Source organism: Boleophthalmus pectinirostris, unplaced genomic scaffold (genome assembly GCF_026225935.1).
Source record: "Boleophthalmus pectinirostris isolate CB_2022bp ecotype Guang Dong unplaced genomic scaffold, ASM2622593v1 HiC_scaffold_16, whole genome shotgun sequence".
In the NCBI taxonomy this organism is placed as follows: domain Eukaryota; kingdom Metazoa; phylum Chordata; class Actinopteri; order Gobiiformes; family Gobiidae; genus Boleophthalmus; species Boleophthalmus pectinirostris.
Genome location: NW_026571095.1, coordinates 33,320,012 through 33,339,379, shown reverse-complemented (window position 1 = coordinate 33,339,379; position 19,368 = coordinate 33,320,012). Strand labels below are relative to the sequence as shown.

The 19,368-nt window shown below is 44.1% G+C and overlaps 1 protein-coding gene across 1 annotated transcript in view; it reads left to right on the top strand.

Moving 5' to 3' along the window:
* The first annotated feature begins 4,339 nt into the window (after positions 1-4,339).
* adcy8 (adenylate cyclase 8 (brain)) overlaps positions 4,340-19,368 on the top strand; it is a 150,147-nt gene continuing 135,118 nt past the window's right edge. The window contains 2 exon segments of the mRNA XM_055151450.1: positions 4,340-4,579; positions 13,030-13,635. Coding sequence (XP_055007425.1) covers positions 4,340-4,579; positions 13,030-13,635 — 846 coding nt within the window.

Below are 19,368 nucleotides of genomic sequence, written 5' to 3'. Positions count from 1 at the left end.
CTTCTCCCACAGACTTTAAACTACCTCCAGAAGAAGCTCCTCTCCACCTCGTCTCACCATCCCGTTGCGTCTCATCACAACATCTCATCTTCTGCTGTAGCTTCTCCCACAGACTTCAAACCACCATCTCCTCAGCACCATCTCTGCAACGGCAATCCATCAAAGTGTCTCATCTTCTTCTACAACTGCTTTCCATGGGCTTTCAAAGCACCTTCTAAACACCAACACCTCCAAAAGTAGCACCTTCTTCATCTACCACATCATCTCACGTCCATCATCTCATCTTCTGCTGCTCCACCACCAACTAAAACCTCATAAAAGCTCATTGCATTAAGCGTATATGTCCTCCTTCAATCTCATCTTCATATCTCCACCTTCCTTCTTCTGCAGCTCCACCAACATGAGCCAGAAGAACCACGGTTGCAACCATCTGCAACAACATCTCATCGCCATCTCGTCTTCTGCAGCTTCTTCCACAGACTTTAAACTACCTCCAGAAGAAGCTCCTCTCCAGCTCATCTCACCATCTCATTGTGTCTCATCACAACATCTCATCTTCTGCTGCACCACCACCAACTACACCCAGAAGAACCACCTCCCAAGCTCATAACTTTATGCATGTATGTCCTCCTGTCTTCTGCTGCTTCTTTATTTCCACAGGCTTCAGTCTCACCTCCACATCTCCACCTTCCTTCTTCTGCAGCTCCATGGAGCAAGTAAATGCAGTGTCCCCGTTACTGCAACGTAAACTTGAGTGGACATGTGTCCAAAAGACAAACCCTTTTCGGTCTTTTCATCACAACAGAATTCTCCAGCTGATCGATTAAGAAAACAGAACAGATGCTTGAGCCACCTCAGTTGGCTCCTCTCGACGTGGAGGAGCAGCAGCTCTACTCCGAGCTCCTCCCGTGTGACTGAACTCCTCACTCTATCTCTAAGGGAGCGCCCAGACACCCTGCGGAAGAAACTCATTTCAGTCATTACCCAGAGCTCATGACCATCGGTGAGAGGAGGAACGTAGATTGATCCATAAATCAAGAGCAGTAACATTATACAGACAACAAGGACTTGCCAGGAGAAAAGTTACATAATGCACCTTTAAAACAATAAGTAAAAAGATTTTGACATCTTTGGTCTTATTATTATGTAATAATAATGATGATAATTTTAATATAAAAACGTTAATGAAAATTGATCGTTAATTCTCCCGACGATCGATTAAGAAAATGTTATCGAGTGTCTATCCTTAATTATAAATACTTTTTACTTCAGCCTAAACCATTTCAGTCATGATCCATGGGATTGTAGTCGATGTTTTGTTTTGTTTTGTAGTGCTGCAAACTGACTGAATACACTACTACTACTACTACTACTACTACTACTACTACTACTACTACTACTACTGCTACTACTAAAACTACTACTGTGGCCACACCGGCTTGTTAAAGTCTGATCCCGTCAGATCTCAGAAGCTCAGCAGGTCTGGGTCTGGTCAGGACTTGGATGGAGACACTGGGAATTCCAGGAGCCACAGGGGGGCGCCAGTGGCAAAAACTGTTGTTGTGTCCTTAGGCAAGACACTTCACCCACATCGCCTAATATGAAAGTGGTGTGTGACAGGGGTTGAAGGGGCCGATGGTACAGATTGGCAGCCTCTCTTCTGTCAGTCTGCCCCAGGGCAGCCGTGGCTACAGTAGTAGTTTACCACCATTGAGTGACTGAATAATGAAGTGTAAAGCACTTTGGGCATCTTGAAAGGTGCTGTATAAATGCAATGATTCATTCATTCATTACTACTAATATACATAGAGCAGATCTGACCTGTAATGTGACCATGTGTCAGCACCTGCTCGGCTCCACGGAGTCGACTCCATGTTTAATGCCATAGTGTGGAACATTTCAGACAAAGCATTAACATTCATTTCATTTAGAAAGCAGGTGGCAGTTCCCCAACATAAAAGTGACACAGTGCAGCTTTAATTAATCTTATCTCATTCTTAAGTTTCCATTTTCGCTTTGTTTTCGCTTTGACTTTGGCTCAAGGTTAAGTCCGGATGCAGCTCTGGTTCAGTTCCGGCTAAAGTTTAGTCTTTAGTCTGGGATTCGGTCTTACTTGGACTGGACTTGGACTTAGACCGAGCCTGGGTCCACGCGCACGGACTCGGCGCGCACGGACTCGGTCTTTTCCCTCAGTCCCGCTTAATGGCGCTACTCCCACGTCCCCCTCCTGTAAATTCCATCAGTGCAGCGCAGACAGTGCCCTATAACAAGACGCCGCATAAGAAACGCGTGGGCCGAGACACACACACACACACGCGCGCGCGCACACACACCGCTGCCAGACGCACACACCGAGACGTACACGCGCGCGCGGGGGGGAGTGACGTCAGGGCGCCGGCAGCTGACTCGCGCCTCTCAGAAGCTCATCACTCTCCTCCTTCCACGCGTCGAGGACGGAGCGGAATACAAAGGACACCACCGAGGCGCGGGAGACAGACGCGGGGAGATACTTCGGGCGCAACGGTGTGTGTGTTTTTGTTTTTTATTTTTATTTTTCCTACCCGGGCGCGTTTCTGCCGCATGCGGAGGAAAACGTCGGGGGCACACGCGCGCTGGCTTTTGGCGCGGCGGTCGCACGTTTGCCGCCTGTGACGCGCGTGTTTTTGCCGCGTTGGACGGGGCTCTAAACCCGCACCGCAGCGTGGAGGAGCGGAGAGGAGCGGAGGTCTGAGGAGACACGGGGAGGGACGCTTTCGGTGTTGGTTTTTGCTCCTCGTGGCTGCTTGTGGACGCGTTAAAGGTGGAATAGACTAAAAAAAAACTAAACGAAAAAAACAATTTGACTCGAGGATCGCTGTGGAGCTCTGCGGAAGACGCTGGTTAAACAACTGGACAGGTTGCCTCCTCCTGCCTGTCATGCATCTAGTATTGGTTTAGGACTCAAGACGGGCTTGCATAGTCCTCACCTTACCCGTGTCACCATCAAGTATTTCATTTTTACGCAATCGGGTGTAGTATCTGAACTGCTTTCATTTCCTAAAAAAAAAAAACAAAAAACACACGCGTACATCACCTCACCTGTTTACGCGCCGCTCATCACCCAAGAATAGCCATGGTTCAAGTTCACCCCGCGCTATCTTCTACCCCAATTTGACAAATGCACGCGCGTCTTGTGTTCAGTCTTAGCGCGCGTAAGAGGAGGTGCCCTGCCCTATAGCCCGCGCGGCGCAGAGGACATGCGGCTAACGCTGATGACATTGGCGGGGACATAAGCGTTTCTCCGGCGCGCCCGCTCCGTCTCCACCGGCCGCGCACACTGCAGTGATCCTGTTGATAGCGGTTTGGCTCGTAGCGCTGTTGCTTTGATTCGTAAACGAGGCCCCGCGGGGAGGGGGGGGGAAAGCTCTATGCTCGTTTCGTATGCAAATATCAGAGAATGTGATCTGAACGCAGCCTATGGATAGTGCAACATTTCGAAATTGCCACGGTTTGACATTGAGTTGCAGGAATCGGGAATTGTAAGTAGAAGTAACTTAATTGTGTTCAAATCGTAACCAAAAAACGACTTGTTTTGACAGACTTTGGGTGAGGGTGGTGGTTTGTGTGCAGCCTTGACATTGAGTAGCAGGAATCCGTGGACGTTTTGAGCGGAAGTAACTTAATTTTGCACAAATTGCGAAGCAGAAAGAGCATTTCCGGGAAGGCGTTTTTTTTTTTTTAAGCCAAGGGCCGTTTTTTTTGGACGTTGCACGCGCGAAACAGTTGGTCGCGGATGTTTCAGACATGCAGGAAAGATCTAAACACGCAGATATAGGTTCAGATATATCATGCTGGAGCTCCAACGCGGAGGAGAAGACGGCGTTGCGATGTAAAAAACCGCAGAACCAGAGCGTCGGTGGCTAAATATAGTCTGGCAGTCGCTCCTTTGGGTTCTTGTCGGTTTAGGTAGAAAGTGAATCGCGAGTGACTGCAGCATTTGGAGAGCGTTAATGACTGTAAAGTTTTACTCGGAGAACCATGAATACCTTGGGGCTACTTTTAAGTCTCCAAGCACAAAAAAGTGAACATTCTAACCATATTTAACCACATATGTAAGTTTTCTTCGCAGAAATTAGGAACTGTAATCTCGTAGTTGTTTGTTATTGTACGTTTGACATATTTAAGAGTAAAAACTAAACGATTTCTGGCCCAACTGTGGACATAAGTAGTAGTAGTAGTCGTAGTTTAGTCGTTTCAGCCTTAAGGAGGAGTAGCTCGCCGTCCGCTGTCGACTCTCCCTCATGTAAACGCCGAAGGATGAAGCCTCTTTAGCTGGGGGGGGGGACACCGAGACGAGGCCATGGAGCTGTCGGAGGTGCGTTGCTCCGGGGCCAGCGAGGAGCTCTACACCATCAACAAGACCCCCAGCTCCGGACGGGCCAAGCGCCTCCTGTGGCAGAACGCGGTGCGGCACATCACCGAGCAGCGCTTCATCCACGAGCACAGCAGCCGCGACGAGGAGGAGTACGGGCCGGAGCAGGGCCAGAGGAAGGGCTCCGGGGGCCGCGCTTCGCTCAGCCATAACAACGGAGGGACCAAGGTGAGGGGAGGAGGTGGGGGCAACGACGGAGGGACCAGGGTGGTGGGAGGAGGGGGCACAGGTTCGTGAAAAAACTGTGATTGATTGCTTTAGACTTGGGGTTTATGTTTAAAGAGTCGCACCGTGTTCCAAGTGCTTTTTTTTTTGCATATATATTTATTGATTTTAAGCATTTTCAAACAAAATAATCAACAAAATAATAACACTGGCCCATTCATATATTAGACACAGATAAACCCATTTCAAAATGTAAATATCCTACTCATAATAGCTGAAATCTCAAGTCCAGTAACCAATCAAAAAAAGGTTCCCAAGTCTTCTTAAAAATATTATCCTCACGGTGAAGCTGACACGTCAGGTAATCGAGAGAAACGAAACCAAAAACCATCTTCTGCCGCTGAGTTTTATAAAGGGGTCTGGTCAGATACCTCCAACTGCGTTTTGTAAACAACATCAGGAGCGTGGACGTTTGAGAGAAAGCGTTGTGTCCAGGGCGGGGCAGTCCGGTCAGACTAAGTAAGAGGTGCTACTCACTCAGGGGAGAGTGCAGAGCGACAAGTCTGTAGTGGTTTCATTGTTGACAAAAGCGCGCGTTGCATGCTGGGAATTATTTTGGTCGGCGGCAAGAAACACTAATTCAACATGACGGACAGAGCGAGAAAGCACGTAAAGGGTATTGATCCCGGTTATTTATCCACTCTAACGGCAGAGGACCCAAGACCATTTGACCAGAAATTGGTCATAAACATCGATGGAGCCAAATCACCCTTTTCAACCCCGACAAAAGGTGGACCAAACCAAATTTCTGGTCAGAATCACCAACTACCTGGACAAATATTCACTTGGGCGATATCCACAATGACTTGGTGGAAACTCCTGGGCCATTCACAGCAGAAAAGATGAAAACCTCCAAGAGTCTCGATGTGTTGTTGAACTTGTTGGAGTCCACGGTTTGTTAGGATCTTCTACGTTTGCTCTGTGGATGTTTGAAAGCCGTTTAATTCACCGTTAGCGGTTCTTTTCACTCAGAATACGAAAAAGACATTTTCCTTCTTCCGTGCTTCTGTTTGTGCATCCGATAATGCAGCAGGAATTTACCATTATCGGGGATAAATACGCACTGTGTTTGACGCTATCGTGTTTCTTGCCTCCGACCAAATTATTTCCCAGCAGCAACGCGGGCTTTTAATAACAATGACGTCAGCTGAAAGTCGCCTATATGTAGAGACAACAACATGAAGTGTGGGTCCATCCAAGTGATTTGTACCCAGAGCCTAGAATATGGTACCACCTAGTGCCTCCGCTCAATTTCATTTCTCTTCAGGGACTAGGCCAGGAATCAAAATACACTAGACGGTTCGCAAAAATCCCGGAAGTGTGAGTTCGGGCTCCAGCCAATCAGCGAAGAGCCATATATTCTGTGTTGTCAACGATTCCCAAGATCGAGGATTTAAAGCCGGAACAAAGAGAATGTTTGGTGAATTTCATCAAGGGGAAAGACGTTATTGTCCTTCTTCCTACGGGATTTGGGAAAAGCTTAATATACCAGTTATTTACACATTACATACGTTACAACCAAATAGCAGCGATTGGTTAAAAAAAAAAAGTACCCGCCTACAGTCGAGCGAACGAAGCCTAATGCTGCGAGGTCAGACAGTTTCTACGAAGTGAAACCGGCTGATGAATCAGGCTAAGAATATGATGGTTTCAAATTTACTGTCAAAATTAGATTTAAATTAACAGGACAAAATATGAAACCAAAACAAAGGTTCTACAATGTTTATCTGTATTAGAACTATAATGTTATTATTAGTATTATTATTAATTAGGGATTTCTTGGACAATTAATTTGTTGTTTGTTTCTTAAGTTACCACATCATCATCATCATCATCATCATCTTTATTCTGGACTCTTGGTCCATTTAAAAAACAGACAAGGACAGTGACAATACAAAACAATAAACATTCATGTTTTTAAAAGACAGCCACACCAGTGTCTCCACATGTTGGACTGATCTTATTGCACTGAATCTCAAATTTGTGAGTGACATTATTATTTCATTGTCTGATTTGTTCAGGCTGCAGATAAAACTGTACATTAAAATTCTTAGCGCAGCTTGCAAAGTGTTCAGTCGAGCAGTAACAAACATTTCAGTCGCACTCGTCCATCGTGGTCTCCTCAATAGACACATGTCAAGGTAATTTTTAATTCTCTATTCTCTATCCACATTAGTTATTACCACATTAATACCTGTTCATTCTGAGGTCAAAATGGTTTATAGAACAGAACAAACTGACAGAAGTGAGGCTCAATCTGCACCATCGGCCCCTCCGACCACCACCTGTACTCACACACACCACATTCATACTGGGCAATATGGGTGAAGTGTCTTGCCTAAGGACACAACAACAGTTTGTTTCCACTTTGGGACCTGGCATTCCCAGTGTTCTCCATCCACGTACTACTCAGCCTGATTCATCAGCTGGTTTCACTACGTTTCTCTTCGTAGAAACTGTCTGACCTTGCAGTGTTAGAATGAAAGAGTTTATTTTTGTTTTAAAGGTGCATTGGCAAAGGAGAAATTCAGTTTGTCGAGTGGACAAAAGTTTATTTGGTCTGGTTTATTTGCTTTGCCTGAAATGTTCTGGCCTGCTTCATTAGCCAGTTTCACTTTGTAGAAACCGTCTGACCTCACAGCATTAGAATTTGTTTGCTTGACATTAGGCAGGTACTTTTTTTTTATTTAACCAATCGCTGTTATTTGGTCGTGACGTATGTAATGCGCCGCCAACGCGGTTAACTGGCATATTAAGCTTTTCCCAAATCCTGTAGGAAGAAGGACAATAACGTCTTTCCCCTTGATAAAATTCACCAAACATTCTCTTTGTTCCGGCTTTAAATCCTCGATCTCGGGAATCGTTGCCAACACAGAATGTATGGCACTTATGGGGTTCTTGTAAACCATCTAGAGTATTTTGATTCCTGACCTAGTCGCTGGAAAGAAATGAAATTGGGCGAAGGCACTAGGTGGCACCGGCCTGGCTAATAAAACATACAGTCTCTATGGAGAATGTCCTCAAGTGTGGTTTTAACTTTTTTTTTTTTTTTTTATTCAGACAACAGAATATAACACTTAAAAAACAAAACACAAAAACACAGAGCAACACCCACAACAAATACAAAACAACAAAAACTGCCCACCCTCAACTAGAGGTGTGCAAAACTATCAAAATGTCGGAATATGTCGTATCGTTTAATGTGATGAGACAGTATCAATATCAGGGGCTTTGAAATTGTCAGTCGTCGAATAGTCAATCTGCACCACAAGCACTCGCACACACCGCATTCAGACTAGGCAATGTGGGTGAAGCGTCTTGCCTAAGGACACAGCAACAGTTTTTGTCACTTGCTCCACTTTCGGACTTCTCATTCCCTGTGGTCTCCATCCACGTACTACCCAGGTCCAGCCCTAACAAACCTGTATTTGCTCTTGTGTTGATGTCGGTGTGGAGCGTTTTGCTTTTGCTCTGCATGGGGGAGAATCATGCTGCGGTTCGTATCTGTCTCATGGATAAAGCTAAAGACGATGCATGTCTGAATACACCTGTCAGTGTGTATATCTGAGCGCACCTGTCAGTGTGTATATCTGTGTGCACCTGTCAGTCCGATGGCGTCTTGTACCCAGCGGAGCGCGGAGGACGACCAGTGAGCCGCCTCCGCCACAGAGCAGAGAGACCAGTCCCCTTTACAATCTGTTACAGTCCAAACGTGTCTGGAATGTACGGAAGCCGAGAGGGGTCGCAGCAAACGCAAACGCCGCAACAACTACAAATGCGACAACACAACAAAAAGTCACAACACACCAAAAAAAAGCCACAACACACCAAAAGAAAAGTCTCAACACACCAAAACAAGTCACCACAGAAATAACCGCGGGACTCTATTTTAATGCAAACGCCACAAAAAATACAAACGCCACAACACAAACGCAAAAGCCACAACACATCAAAAAGCCACAACACATCAAAAAGCCACAACACATCAAAAAGCAACAACACATTAAAAAACCACAACACATAGAGTCCCGCGGTCACTTCCGTTGTGGCTTTGTAATGTGTTGCGGCATTTGGATTTGTGTTGTTTCTTTCGGCGTTTGTATTAAAATAGAGTCCTGCAGTCATTTCCGTTGTGGCTTTTTTTTTGGTGTGTTGTGGTTTTTGTTGTGTTGTGTTTTTTTTGTTTTTTTTTTTTGGTATGTTGTCACATTTTTTTTTTTTTGGTGTGTTGTGGCTTTTTTGGTGTTTTGTGGCTTTTTTTTGGTGTGTTGTGACTTTTTTGTGTGTTGTGGCTTTTTTAGTGTGTTGTGGCTTTTTTTTTGGTGTGTTGTGGCTTTTTTGGTTTGTTGTGGCTTTTTTAGTGTGTTGTGACTTTTTTAGTGTGTTGTGGCTTTTTCTTTCGGTGTGTTGTGGCTTTTTTGGTGTTTTTGTGGCTTTTTTTTTTTTTTTGTGTGTTGTGTGTGTGTTTTTGTGTGTTGTGGCTTTTTTAGTGTTTGTTGTGGCTTTTTTAGTGTGTTGTGACTTTTTTAGTGTGTTGTGACTTTTTTAGTGTGTTGTGGCTTTTTCTTTTGGTGTGTTGTGACTTTTTTGTTGTGCTGTGACTTTTTTTGGTGTGTTGTGGCTTTTTTTTGTTGTGCTGTGACTTTTTTTGGTTTGCTGTGACTTTTTTTGGTGTATTGTGACTTTTTTTTGTTGTGTTTTGACTTTTTTGTTGTGCTGTGACTTTTTTTTGGTTTGTTGTGGCTTTTTTTTTTTTGGTGTGTTGTGGCTTTTTGTTGCGTTGTCTTATTTGTATTTGTTGCGGCGTTTGCGTTTGTTGTGACCCCTCTCAGCTTCCGTAGGAGTGGGACCATAGAACAAACTTGAAACGGTCCATTTGTATCACGTGTCTCTCAAACGCAGAAGACGTCTCCTCCCCAAAACTCCATCACTTCTTTTCCCTTCGATAAATAAATAAGAGTTTGGTGTTTAGATTGTTGATTCTTCTCACTCTTCTTTGCTCTAATTGCCCCTAATTGAAGTGTGCGCCGCTTGTATGTTTTGACACAAACAGAGCTCAGTGTGATCGGTCTAAGAGGTATTCAACCTGACTGTAATCAAGGCAGTCTTCAGTGATGTGACATAGTACTTGAAATCACCAGTGTTGGGGAGGTGACTTTTAAAATGTATTCCCCTACAGATTACAGATTACATACCCCAAAATGTAGTTAGTCCAGCATGATTTAGACCTGTTAAATCCTGTTTTAGACCTGGTTTAGTCTTGGTTTAGTCCCGGTTTAGACCTGGTTTAGTCCTGGTTTAGACCTGGTTTAGACCTGGTTTTAGAGGTCCTGGTTTAGATCTGGTTCAGACCTGGTTTAGACCTGGTTCAGACCTGGTTTAGTGGTTTAGGTTCATGGTTTAGACCTGGTTTAGTCCTGGTTTAGACCTGGTTTAGTCCTGGTGGTTTAGTCCTGGTTTAGTGGTTCCTGGTTTAGTTTAGTCCTGGTTTAGACCTGGTTTAGACCTGGTTCAGTCCTGGTTTAGACCTGGTTTTGTCCTGGTTTAGATCTGGTTTAGTCTTGGTTCAGTCCTGGTTCAGTCCTGGTTTAGATCTGGTTTAGTCTTGGTTCAGTCCTGGTTTAGTCCTGGTTCAGTCCTGGTTTAGACCTGGTTCAGTCCTGGTTTAGATCTGGTTTAGACCTGGTTTAGACCTGGTTCAGTCCTGGTTTAGACACTGGAAATCACAGAGCCTATACTTGCACTCTGATGATTCATTGAAAAAAAAAAAAAAAAAAAATGCAGATTTATTAGTTGCAGCCTTAAATACAACCACACTGAGCCCAGGCAGAGGTTGTCACTTGACTGTTTGAACCCGAGGGACAGATGAGTGAGAACAGTGAGGAGTTTATTAAAGGGACAAACTTGGAGCCAGGAGCTAAAGACTGCGGTGATGAGAGGAAGACGGAGAGATCGTCCCGGAGTCGTTCTGGAGAGCGGACATTTATGACTCAGCTTCTCAAACGGACGGCTGATTTCATTTCGTGTAATTGCATAAAAGGATGATTATAAGTGCATTGAAGGGGAACAGACTGCCACCCGATGACATCACGAGGTGGTGTTTTAGCGCGGAGTGGGAGGAAAAACGCAAAACTACCCAGACATCGAGTCAACTTTCTCCAGCTAAACTCTGACAAGACTGAAGTCATAGTGTTTGGTCCACGGAAACAAAGGGACAGTGTCAGCAGTCACCTCCAGTCTCTCTCTCTAAAACCTTCAAATCAGGCAAGAAATCTAGGGGTAATAATGGACTCAGACTTGAACTTTAACAGCCACATCAAATCAATAACATCTGCAGCCTTTTACCATCTAAAAAACAGAGCAAAAATCAAAGGTTTACTGTCTAAATCAGACTTGGAGAAACTTATCCATGCGTTTGTCTCCAGTAGGTTAGATACTGTAATGTTCTGCTCACTGGTCTCTCCAAACGAGCTGTGAGACGCTGCAGAACATCCAGAACATCCAGAACATCCAGAACATCCAGAACATCCAGAACATCCAGAACATCCAGAACGCTGCAGCTCGGGTCCTGACTCGAACTAGGAAGTACGAGCACATAAGTCCTGTGCTCAGGTCTCTGCTCTGGCTCCTGTGGCTCAGAGACTTTAAAGCAGCTCTGCTTGTACAAGTGTCTCCATGGCCGAGCACCAAAGTCCATCTGTGACATGTTAGTGTCATATGAACATCTCACACTCTGAGGAGCTCAGGGACCAACTCCTGCTGGTGCCCAGAGTCACGACTAAACAAGGGGAGTCAGAGTTTCAGGTTCATGCACCTAAAACCTGGAACAGTCTGAACATGTGAGACAGACTCTAAATCCAGACTCAAAACATTTCTGTTTAACTGTGCATATGACTGAAAGGTTTTCATTCCGCTCTCTTCTCTCCAATTTATGTCTCTCTTTTTTAATTTTAATCTTCATGATTATTTATGTTTTGATTTGTTTTTATTATGATTTTAATGTATTTCTTATTCTGTAAAGCACTTTGAATTACTTTGTGTACGAATTGTGCTGTACAAATAAACTTGCCTTGTTTGTGTCCTGACATGCCACAGAACTAGTCAGGCTTCAGCACTCAATTTCATTTCTCTCTAGCATCTAGGTCAGGAATCAAAATACACTAGATGGTTCACAAAACCCCTGGTGCAAGTTCGGGCACCAGCCAATCAGCGAAAAGCCGTATATTCTGTGTTGTCAACGATTCCCGAGATGGAGGATTTAAAGCCAGAATAAAGAGAATGTTTGGTGAATTTGATCAAGGGGAAAGACGTTATTGTCCTCCTTCCTACGGAGTTTTGGGAAACGCTTTAATCAACCAGTTAGCCCCGTTTGCAGCGCATTACATACATCAAAACCAAATAGCAGCGATTGGTTAAATGATAAAAAGTATCGCCAACCGTCGAGCGAACGAATCCTAACACTGCGAGAATCAGGCTACCACAGAACAAGCGTTATAGAACATTTTTGCAAACAGAAGTGTCAATTTTAAGATCCTTAAAGCTGCCATCTTCAATTAGACCTAATTATAACTTTTTGGCAAATAATAACACATCTGCATCTTGTAATTTGTAGATTTAAAAAAAATATATATTTATATGAAGTATTTATATGTATTTAATGTATTGTATTTAATTGTTCTATGAGGTATTTACATTTTGTCACATGACAGTCAATCAAACTTTATTTATAGAGAGCTTTCCATACAAAAAAAAAAAAAAAAAAAAAAAGCGATTTTTTTTTTTTATTTCACCCCCCTCCCTCCACACAGCTCAGCTAAACAGTTTGGTCTTGAGATTACGATCTGTGACATAACCATCTGGAATGTGACATAGCTTCTTACAACTCACTATCTGGAATCTGGAAACTTGTACTAACTGTCTGGAAACTGGGACGCTGACTAAGCTCGAGCTCTTAAAGACACAAAAAAATGATTTGTGTTAAAGTACGAAAAGCTGACAGAGAGCGCCGCGTTTTCACAGAGCAGTGGACGACCGATTATTTTTCTGTTCAGTGTAAGGACCGTCACTGTCAGGAGCGATAATGTGGCCCTGAGAGAAAAGAAGCTTGGTGATCCCTGATTTAGACAGACCCACTCCCGTTGTATTCTCACATAACACCACTAGAGGTCATCTACATTACTGTTGTTTGAGAAGGGGTGGGTACGATGGGCCAGTGGAGAAGGTTTCACATCTGCCGTATTTTTAGGTTTATTTAATAGTACACGTATTTTCATGAAGTCTTTGTGTAATACTTGACATAAGCACTTTGGTACACTTGCGATGTGTTTTTGATCGTGGTTAATCTTTCCTCACATGTGACACGTACAGATCATGTTGTATCTTGTTCCTCTCAGGTGTTTCCAGAGCGCACGTCCGACCTGGGCTTCCTCCAGATCGACTGCGCTCCCACAAACTCGGACTTCTTCCTGAACTGGGGCTACTCGTACCGCGGCGTTATCTTCCCCACGCTGCGCAACGCCTTCAAGTCCCGTGACCTGGAGCGCCTCTACCAGCGCTACTTCCTGGGCCAGCGGCGCAAGTCTGTGGTGGTCATGAACCTTCTGGACGTGGTCACCAAGCTCACGCTGCTGGTGCTCCATCTGACCCTGGCGTCCACGCGCATGGACCCGGTGAAGGGGGCGCTGCTGGGCTTCTTCACGGGCATCGAGGTGGTGGTGTGTGCCTTGGTGGTGGTGCGGAAGGACGCGGCGTCGCACAGTTACCTGCAGTACAGCGGCGTGGTGACCTGGGTTGTCATGACGACGCAGATCCTGTCGGCCGGGCTGGGGTACGGCCTGCTAGGCGACGGGGTTGGTTACGTGCTCTTCACGTTGTTTGCCACCTACAGCATGCTGCCCCTGCCCCTCACCTGGGCCATCGCCGCCGGGCTGTTCACCTCCACTCTGCACATCCTGGTCCAGATGTTTCTGTCACGCACAGCCACACTGTCCACCAACCAGGTAAGACACGCTCACTGGACCAGGGCTTTTGTCTGTAGATCGTTGGTCCTCCAGGGCTTTTGTCTGCACTGTGTGTGAATGTGGAGTTTGATGAAGGCATGAAGTTGGTTTGATGTGGAGAGTTGCTCTGTCTGAGTGAGGACCTGCTTGTCTGAAGTTTGTTTTATGCTGATTCTGTGCTTCTGTGTTCACTGCAGCTTTGGTCTGAAACACACACATTTTATTGCTCAGTTAATGGCCGTTCATAATAATAATAATAATGTGTTACACTTGTAATGCACTTTACAGGCCTGTCGAAGCCTCTCAAAGCTCTACACTGTCTTTATTCTTTCACTCCATACACAGCAGCAGCAGAACTTTTACTGTAGCCACAGCTGCCCTGGGGCAGACTGATGGACATGTTACGATATCCAAATCTCACAGTACCATATTATTGCGGTATGAGCCTCACGGTACAGTATTTATGTGCAATATTGTGGAAACACTTGCAGTGTTTTACAGAAGGACTCGCGAAGGACTCATGGTGTTATAGAAGGACTCACGGTGTTATAGAAGGACTCACGGTGTTATAGAAGGACTCACGGTGTTATAGAAGGACTCACGGTGTTATAGAAGGACTCACGGTGTTGTAGAAGGACTCACGGTGTTATAGAAGGACTCACGGTGTTATAGAAGGACTCACGGTGTTGTAGAAGGACTCACGGTGTTATAGAAGGACTCACGGTGTTATAGAAGGACTCACGGTGTTATAGAAGGACTCACGGTGTTATAGAAGGACTCACGGTGTTATAGAAGGACTCAGGTAGAAGGACTCATGTTGTTATAGAAAGACTCACGGTGTTATAGAAGGACTCACGGTGTTATAGAAGGACTCACGGTGTTTATAAGACTCACGGTGTTAGAAGGACTACGGTGTTATAAAAGGACTCAGGTGTTATAGAAGGACTCACGGTGTTATAGAAGGTCACGGTGTTATAGAAGGACTCACGGTGTTTATAGAAGGACTCACGGTGTTATAGAAGGACTCATGGTGTTATAGAAGGACTCACGTGTTATAGAAGGACTCACGGTGTTATAGAAGGACTCAGAAGATAGAAGGACTCACGGTGTTATATTTATGAAGGACTCACGGTATAAAAGGACTCAGGTGTGTTATAGAAGGATAGAAGGACTCGGTGTTATAGGTGTTAGAAGACTCACGGTGTTATAGAAGGACTCACGGTGTTGTAGAAGGACTCACGGTGTTATAGAAGGACTCATGGTGTTTTATAGAAGGACTCATAGTGTTATAGAAGGACTTATGTTGTTATAGAAAGACTCATGGTGTTATAGAAAGACTCATGGTGTTATAGAAGGACTCATGGTGTTATAGAAGGACTCATGTTGTTATAGAAGGACTCATGTTGTTATAGAAGGGCTCAATTTTTTTATAGAAGGGCTCACGGTGTTATAAAAGGACTACCCCTGTCTCCTTATCTTCTTCAGCGGTCATAGTCTTAGGCAAACTAAAATGCATCTCGGCTTAAAAGCAGCAGGGGCATCATGCGGGGCATCACGGGGGGCATCACAGGGGGGGCATCACGGGGGGTATCACGGGGGGGGGGGGGCATGCAGTGTGTCTGTTCTGCTTTCCTCTTTATCCATAGATTGCTGTTGTTAATGCAAGTGTGGAAAGCAAACTGTGAATCAGGTGATGTAGCGCAAAGGATCATGGTTTATGTAGTTGTATTTTAAATGTTAAAATCTCTAAATCAATCCCACCATAATGTCCATAAAAGCCCCTCACACCTGATCAAAGTCCTGTTGCCTCCCACTAACAGAGTAGAGCATTTTTTTTCAGGAGTGCAGTTGGGCAAAAGCTCCTTAACCCAGTTTTCCAATTTCCAATGTTTTAAAATGCACTTTTAGTCTGGGTCGCAGCCAGTAGTATGAAATATTTATGTTAATTATGGTTTATGAGCAACCAGAGAACTGAATCGCCCTTTGGGTTTAATAAAGTTTTTGATATGTTTTAGCTGATATCAGTTTCAGTCATGCAGTGTCATAAAATCCAACTTTTTCCAACTCAGTCTCCAAAGCAAGTCCACACACACGTCATATTATTTTTCTGCTGACACAAACGATTATTTAGCGCATAAATACATGCTGTTTAATACCAAAAAGAGACCACAGCAATACTGAGGCAAGTCTGCAGCATGAAATTGCGATAACACACACACAAAAAAAAGCAAGGCTGCCAATCGCACCATCAGCCCTTCTGACCCCTTTGAATACTCACACACACCACATTTATAGTAGGCAAAGTGTCTGGCTTAAGGACACAACAACAACTTTGACCACTTTGAGACACCAGCTCGTCCTAAGATCCACTTTCCTCCTGTTGGTCAGTCTTTGTCATCCTTAGTTGATTGACAGGCGAGTTTTCAGAATTGCCATCACAAACTATTATTTCTGTTATATTTTTGGTTTGTTTTTATGTTTATTACCATTTATAACAGGATATATCAGCTTGTTCTTTTTGTTTTGTTTATATTAACTTTAAATTTGGGGCCTTAGTGCGTGTTAAGTTTCGGGATAAACTCCTGTAGTGCCGTTTCAGCACCAGGAGCTGTCCACCTCCACTTCCCTCTATCTTTCTCTTTCTTTCTCTTTCTTTCCCCCTCTCCCTCCCTCACATATGTCCCATTCACCAGGCCTGCACTCTCAGCTCCTGCACTACCAACACTTGAGTGCTCATGTTTATTTGGCCCGTTCCTCAGTGACAAATATTCAGTGTGAGAGAGCCTGTCACAATAACACTACCGACATGGGCCAATATGCACGCCTTTTCATGGAACGGTGTAAAAAGAAGAAGAAGAAGAAAAAAAAAAAAGAAAACATTGCAGATTTTTTAGCTACAATATTTTTTTGTTGTGGTCCAGTCTGTGTCCGTGTGTCATCCCCAGTTTGTCATCCGCCGCATCTGTCGAGTTACGAGGGAAATAGAGAAGACGTGCTGCTTAAAGGTCCTACGTTATGCACAACTGACTCAAAAAAATAAAGAGAAAGAGTCGAGAATCCCAGATCTGAACTGTAACTTGGCCTGGTGGGATCGACTTGAAAGAGTCACGTGAGGTTCATCCTGTTTTCTGATTGGATAATCGACTTGAGAACTAAAATTTCTCATGTTTTTGTAATGAAATCAGTATCAGTAAAGGCTATATTTGATTTGAGCATGTTTACCTTTTACACAGGTTGGTTTTGTAAAGTTTTCAGGAAAGGCTGCCACAAACTACAGGAGAATTTGACCGATTTTAGCTGCGATTTGCCCCATTTCTCCCCAAATTTGAGGAGGCGTGACCCAACTTTGTGTCTTCGGTTATGTTTACACTGAAACGAATCATCATATCGGAAACTATTTGTGTCCAGACACGTTGTTTCTGTGTCCTCAAGCCTTCCCTATCCACACAGTTTTGCATGTATTTGTTTACGTTTGACAGAAATGAAACTTAAAACCACATGGCTAATTTGCATAAACTCAAAGCTCAAAAAACAGCTCTTTCCTTGTGCTCTGATGTGGTTCAGCTTCTGTCAGACTAAAGGACACGACTCAGTGGAATATGTTCTGCTAACCGTGTCTGAAGTTGCAGCAGCCGATTTCAAGCTGAGGAAGATGTTTCCCGTTTGTCTCTGGTTTGTTTAAGCTGTTTTCTGCAATAGTGTCACATGACCAATGTCACGAACCCAGCGAATCAGGAAGGTGCAAATCACAGTGGCCCAATAAGGACGAGACTGGAGCTTCTACATCAGCGTATCAGTGTTTTCAGGCGTCCACACAGTGCTGGATCAGATCTGTACTCAGATGAATTCGTGGGAGCTGTCGGCACCAGATCGTTCCGTCTCCGGAGCCGTTTTCGTTGCGGATGCAGTGTTCGTTCACAGTAATCCCATGGACTCGAATACGTACTAGTGTGGACGGGGCCTTCGTGTACGATTTTGAAGCTGCTGCGCTTCTCGTGTGTGTGTGTCTGACTCTGAGCTGCTCTGTCAGATCAAACCACCAAACATCAGCAACACTACAATAACAGTGAATAACGGGTCATAGCAAAAATAATGAGGCAAATTTATTCCTCATCTCTTGTAAAGTGGTCAATTTAAAGTCCAACATCTCATCCACATTATCCAAAGGAATTGTCCTCTGCAAATAATGACACTCAGTCCACAAAACAGTGCAGTTAATTCAGTTTGAAGTGTTATTTAAAAGTAAAAAGGTGAGAGTAGTTCCGCAGGTTTGTCTGTTTATATCCACACAGCTCACGGATCGAGGTGAAGCTGCAGATTTGGATAGTGACTCTTCTTTATCGCCAACCTTTTATCCTTTAAAAATCCTGTATCTGAAGTACTGCACCACATTTCACAAATAATAATAACACAGTTTTGACTTGTATCTAAACTAGAAGTGCAGAGCTCAGAACTTTTTGAACATTATGAGTCTCAAAGTGAGTGGTTTTACTGTAGACAGGAACACTTTTTTGCTTTTAAAATACCTTGACAAGATTTTGGTGTGAATTATTATGTCATAATCCCAAGAATTCAAGTAAAGAACATATAACTTCATGTTGTCTGTGCTGAAATGAATCATGGGATATGTAGTTCCCGATGTTTACGAGCTGTTGCTACTATAAAAAATGCATTTAAGCAAAGGAACGGTATTATTGTTAGACTTTTGATGATACGATACAACAATGTTTCGGTTATTGTTACATCTCTAGTCTGTGCTCTTTGTTGCACTTTTAAAAATCATTCAAGACCAAAAAAAATCCTGTAGTGTGCGCCGGGCTTTAGTTGAATAAAATTAAAATAAAAAATCGTACATACAGTTCCTTTAAAGTCAACAAAGGACATTATAGTTGTCAAAAGTTTGGAAAATCTTACTAAAACTACAAAACTAGACACTCATTGGAACAGTTGTGGTTAATTACTATGGCAACAGTCCTCATTTTAGATCATTCTCAAACCTTTAGAGAGTCTACAACATATCACCGCCCTCCCTCAGTGTGCAGCGCCCCCTGTTGGCCGCGCTGCTGCTTGTGTAACCGTTTGTTCCAAGTCTAAGTCCAGATCCTCAGCGAGAGTCCCTCCTGCGCCTTTGCTGCCGCGTCTCGCCTCAAATGAAAGCTTTTACAAAGAGTCGTGTCCATAGCAACAGTCGCCAGGGACCAAAAGGACGGCTTCAATGCCTCCCGCCGCCAATCGCACGCAGCCTCCAAAACACACGATCGCTCCCGTCCGCAGAGGTCAGCTTCTAAAGAAAGCACCGAGGCTCATGTGGCAGGGGCAGATTTGGCAGAGACTCAAGGTTTGGTTTGATTTTTAAGGAGACGGGTTGTGCTGAAAGTGTCTAAAGCCATAATCTTTCTCTTCAGCTTTAGCTCGGCTGTGGTCAGTGGTCCGTGTCTTGAGTGCTCGTGCATTGTCCTGTGGGAAAGATGTTAAGACTAATGAACTCCTCCATGTTTCTGTGCGATTTGAAATGTTAAAACAAATTTTCAAATATGCAAAATAATCATGAAACAGTGTGATCTACTTCAAACAAACGACACTTACGGTCCCAGTACGTAACGTTTCGTCCTAAAACAGATAAGTATGTTCTGTGTGTGTGTTTTTTAGTGCAACAAATGCTTATGTCCTCACTGTGAGAAGGCTCGCATCCGCAAACCTGATTTGGTCTCTTCCTAGCCTGATTCATCAGTC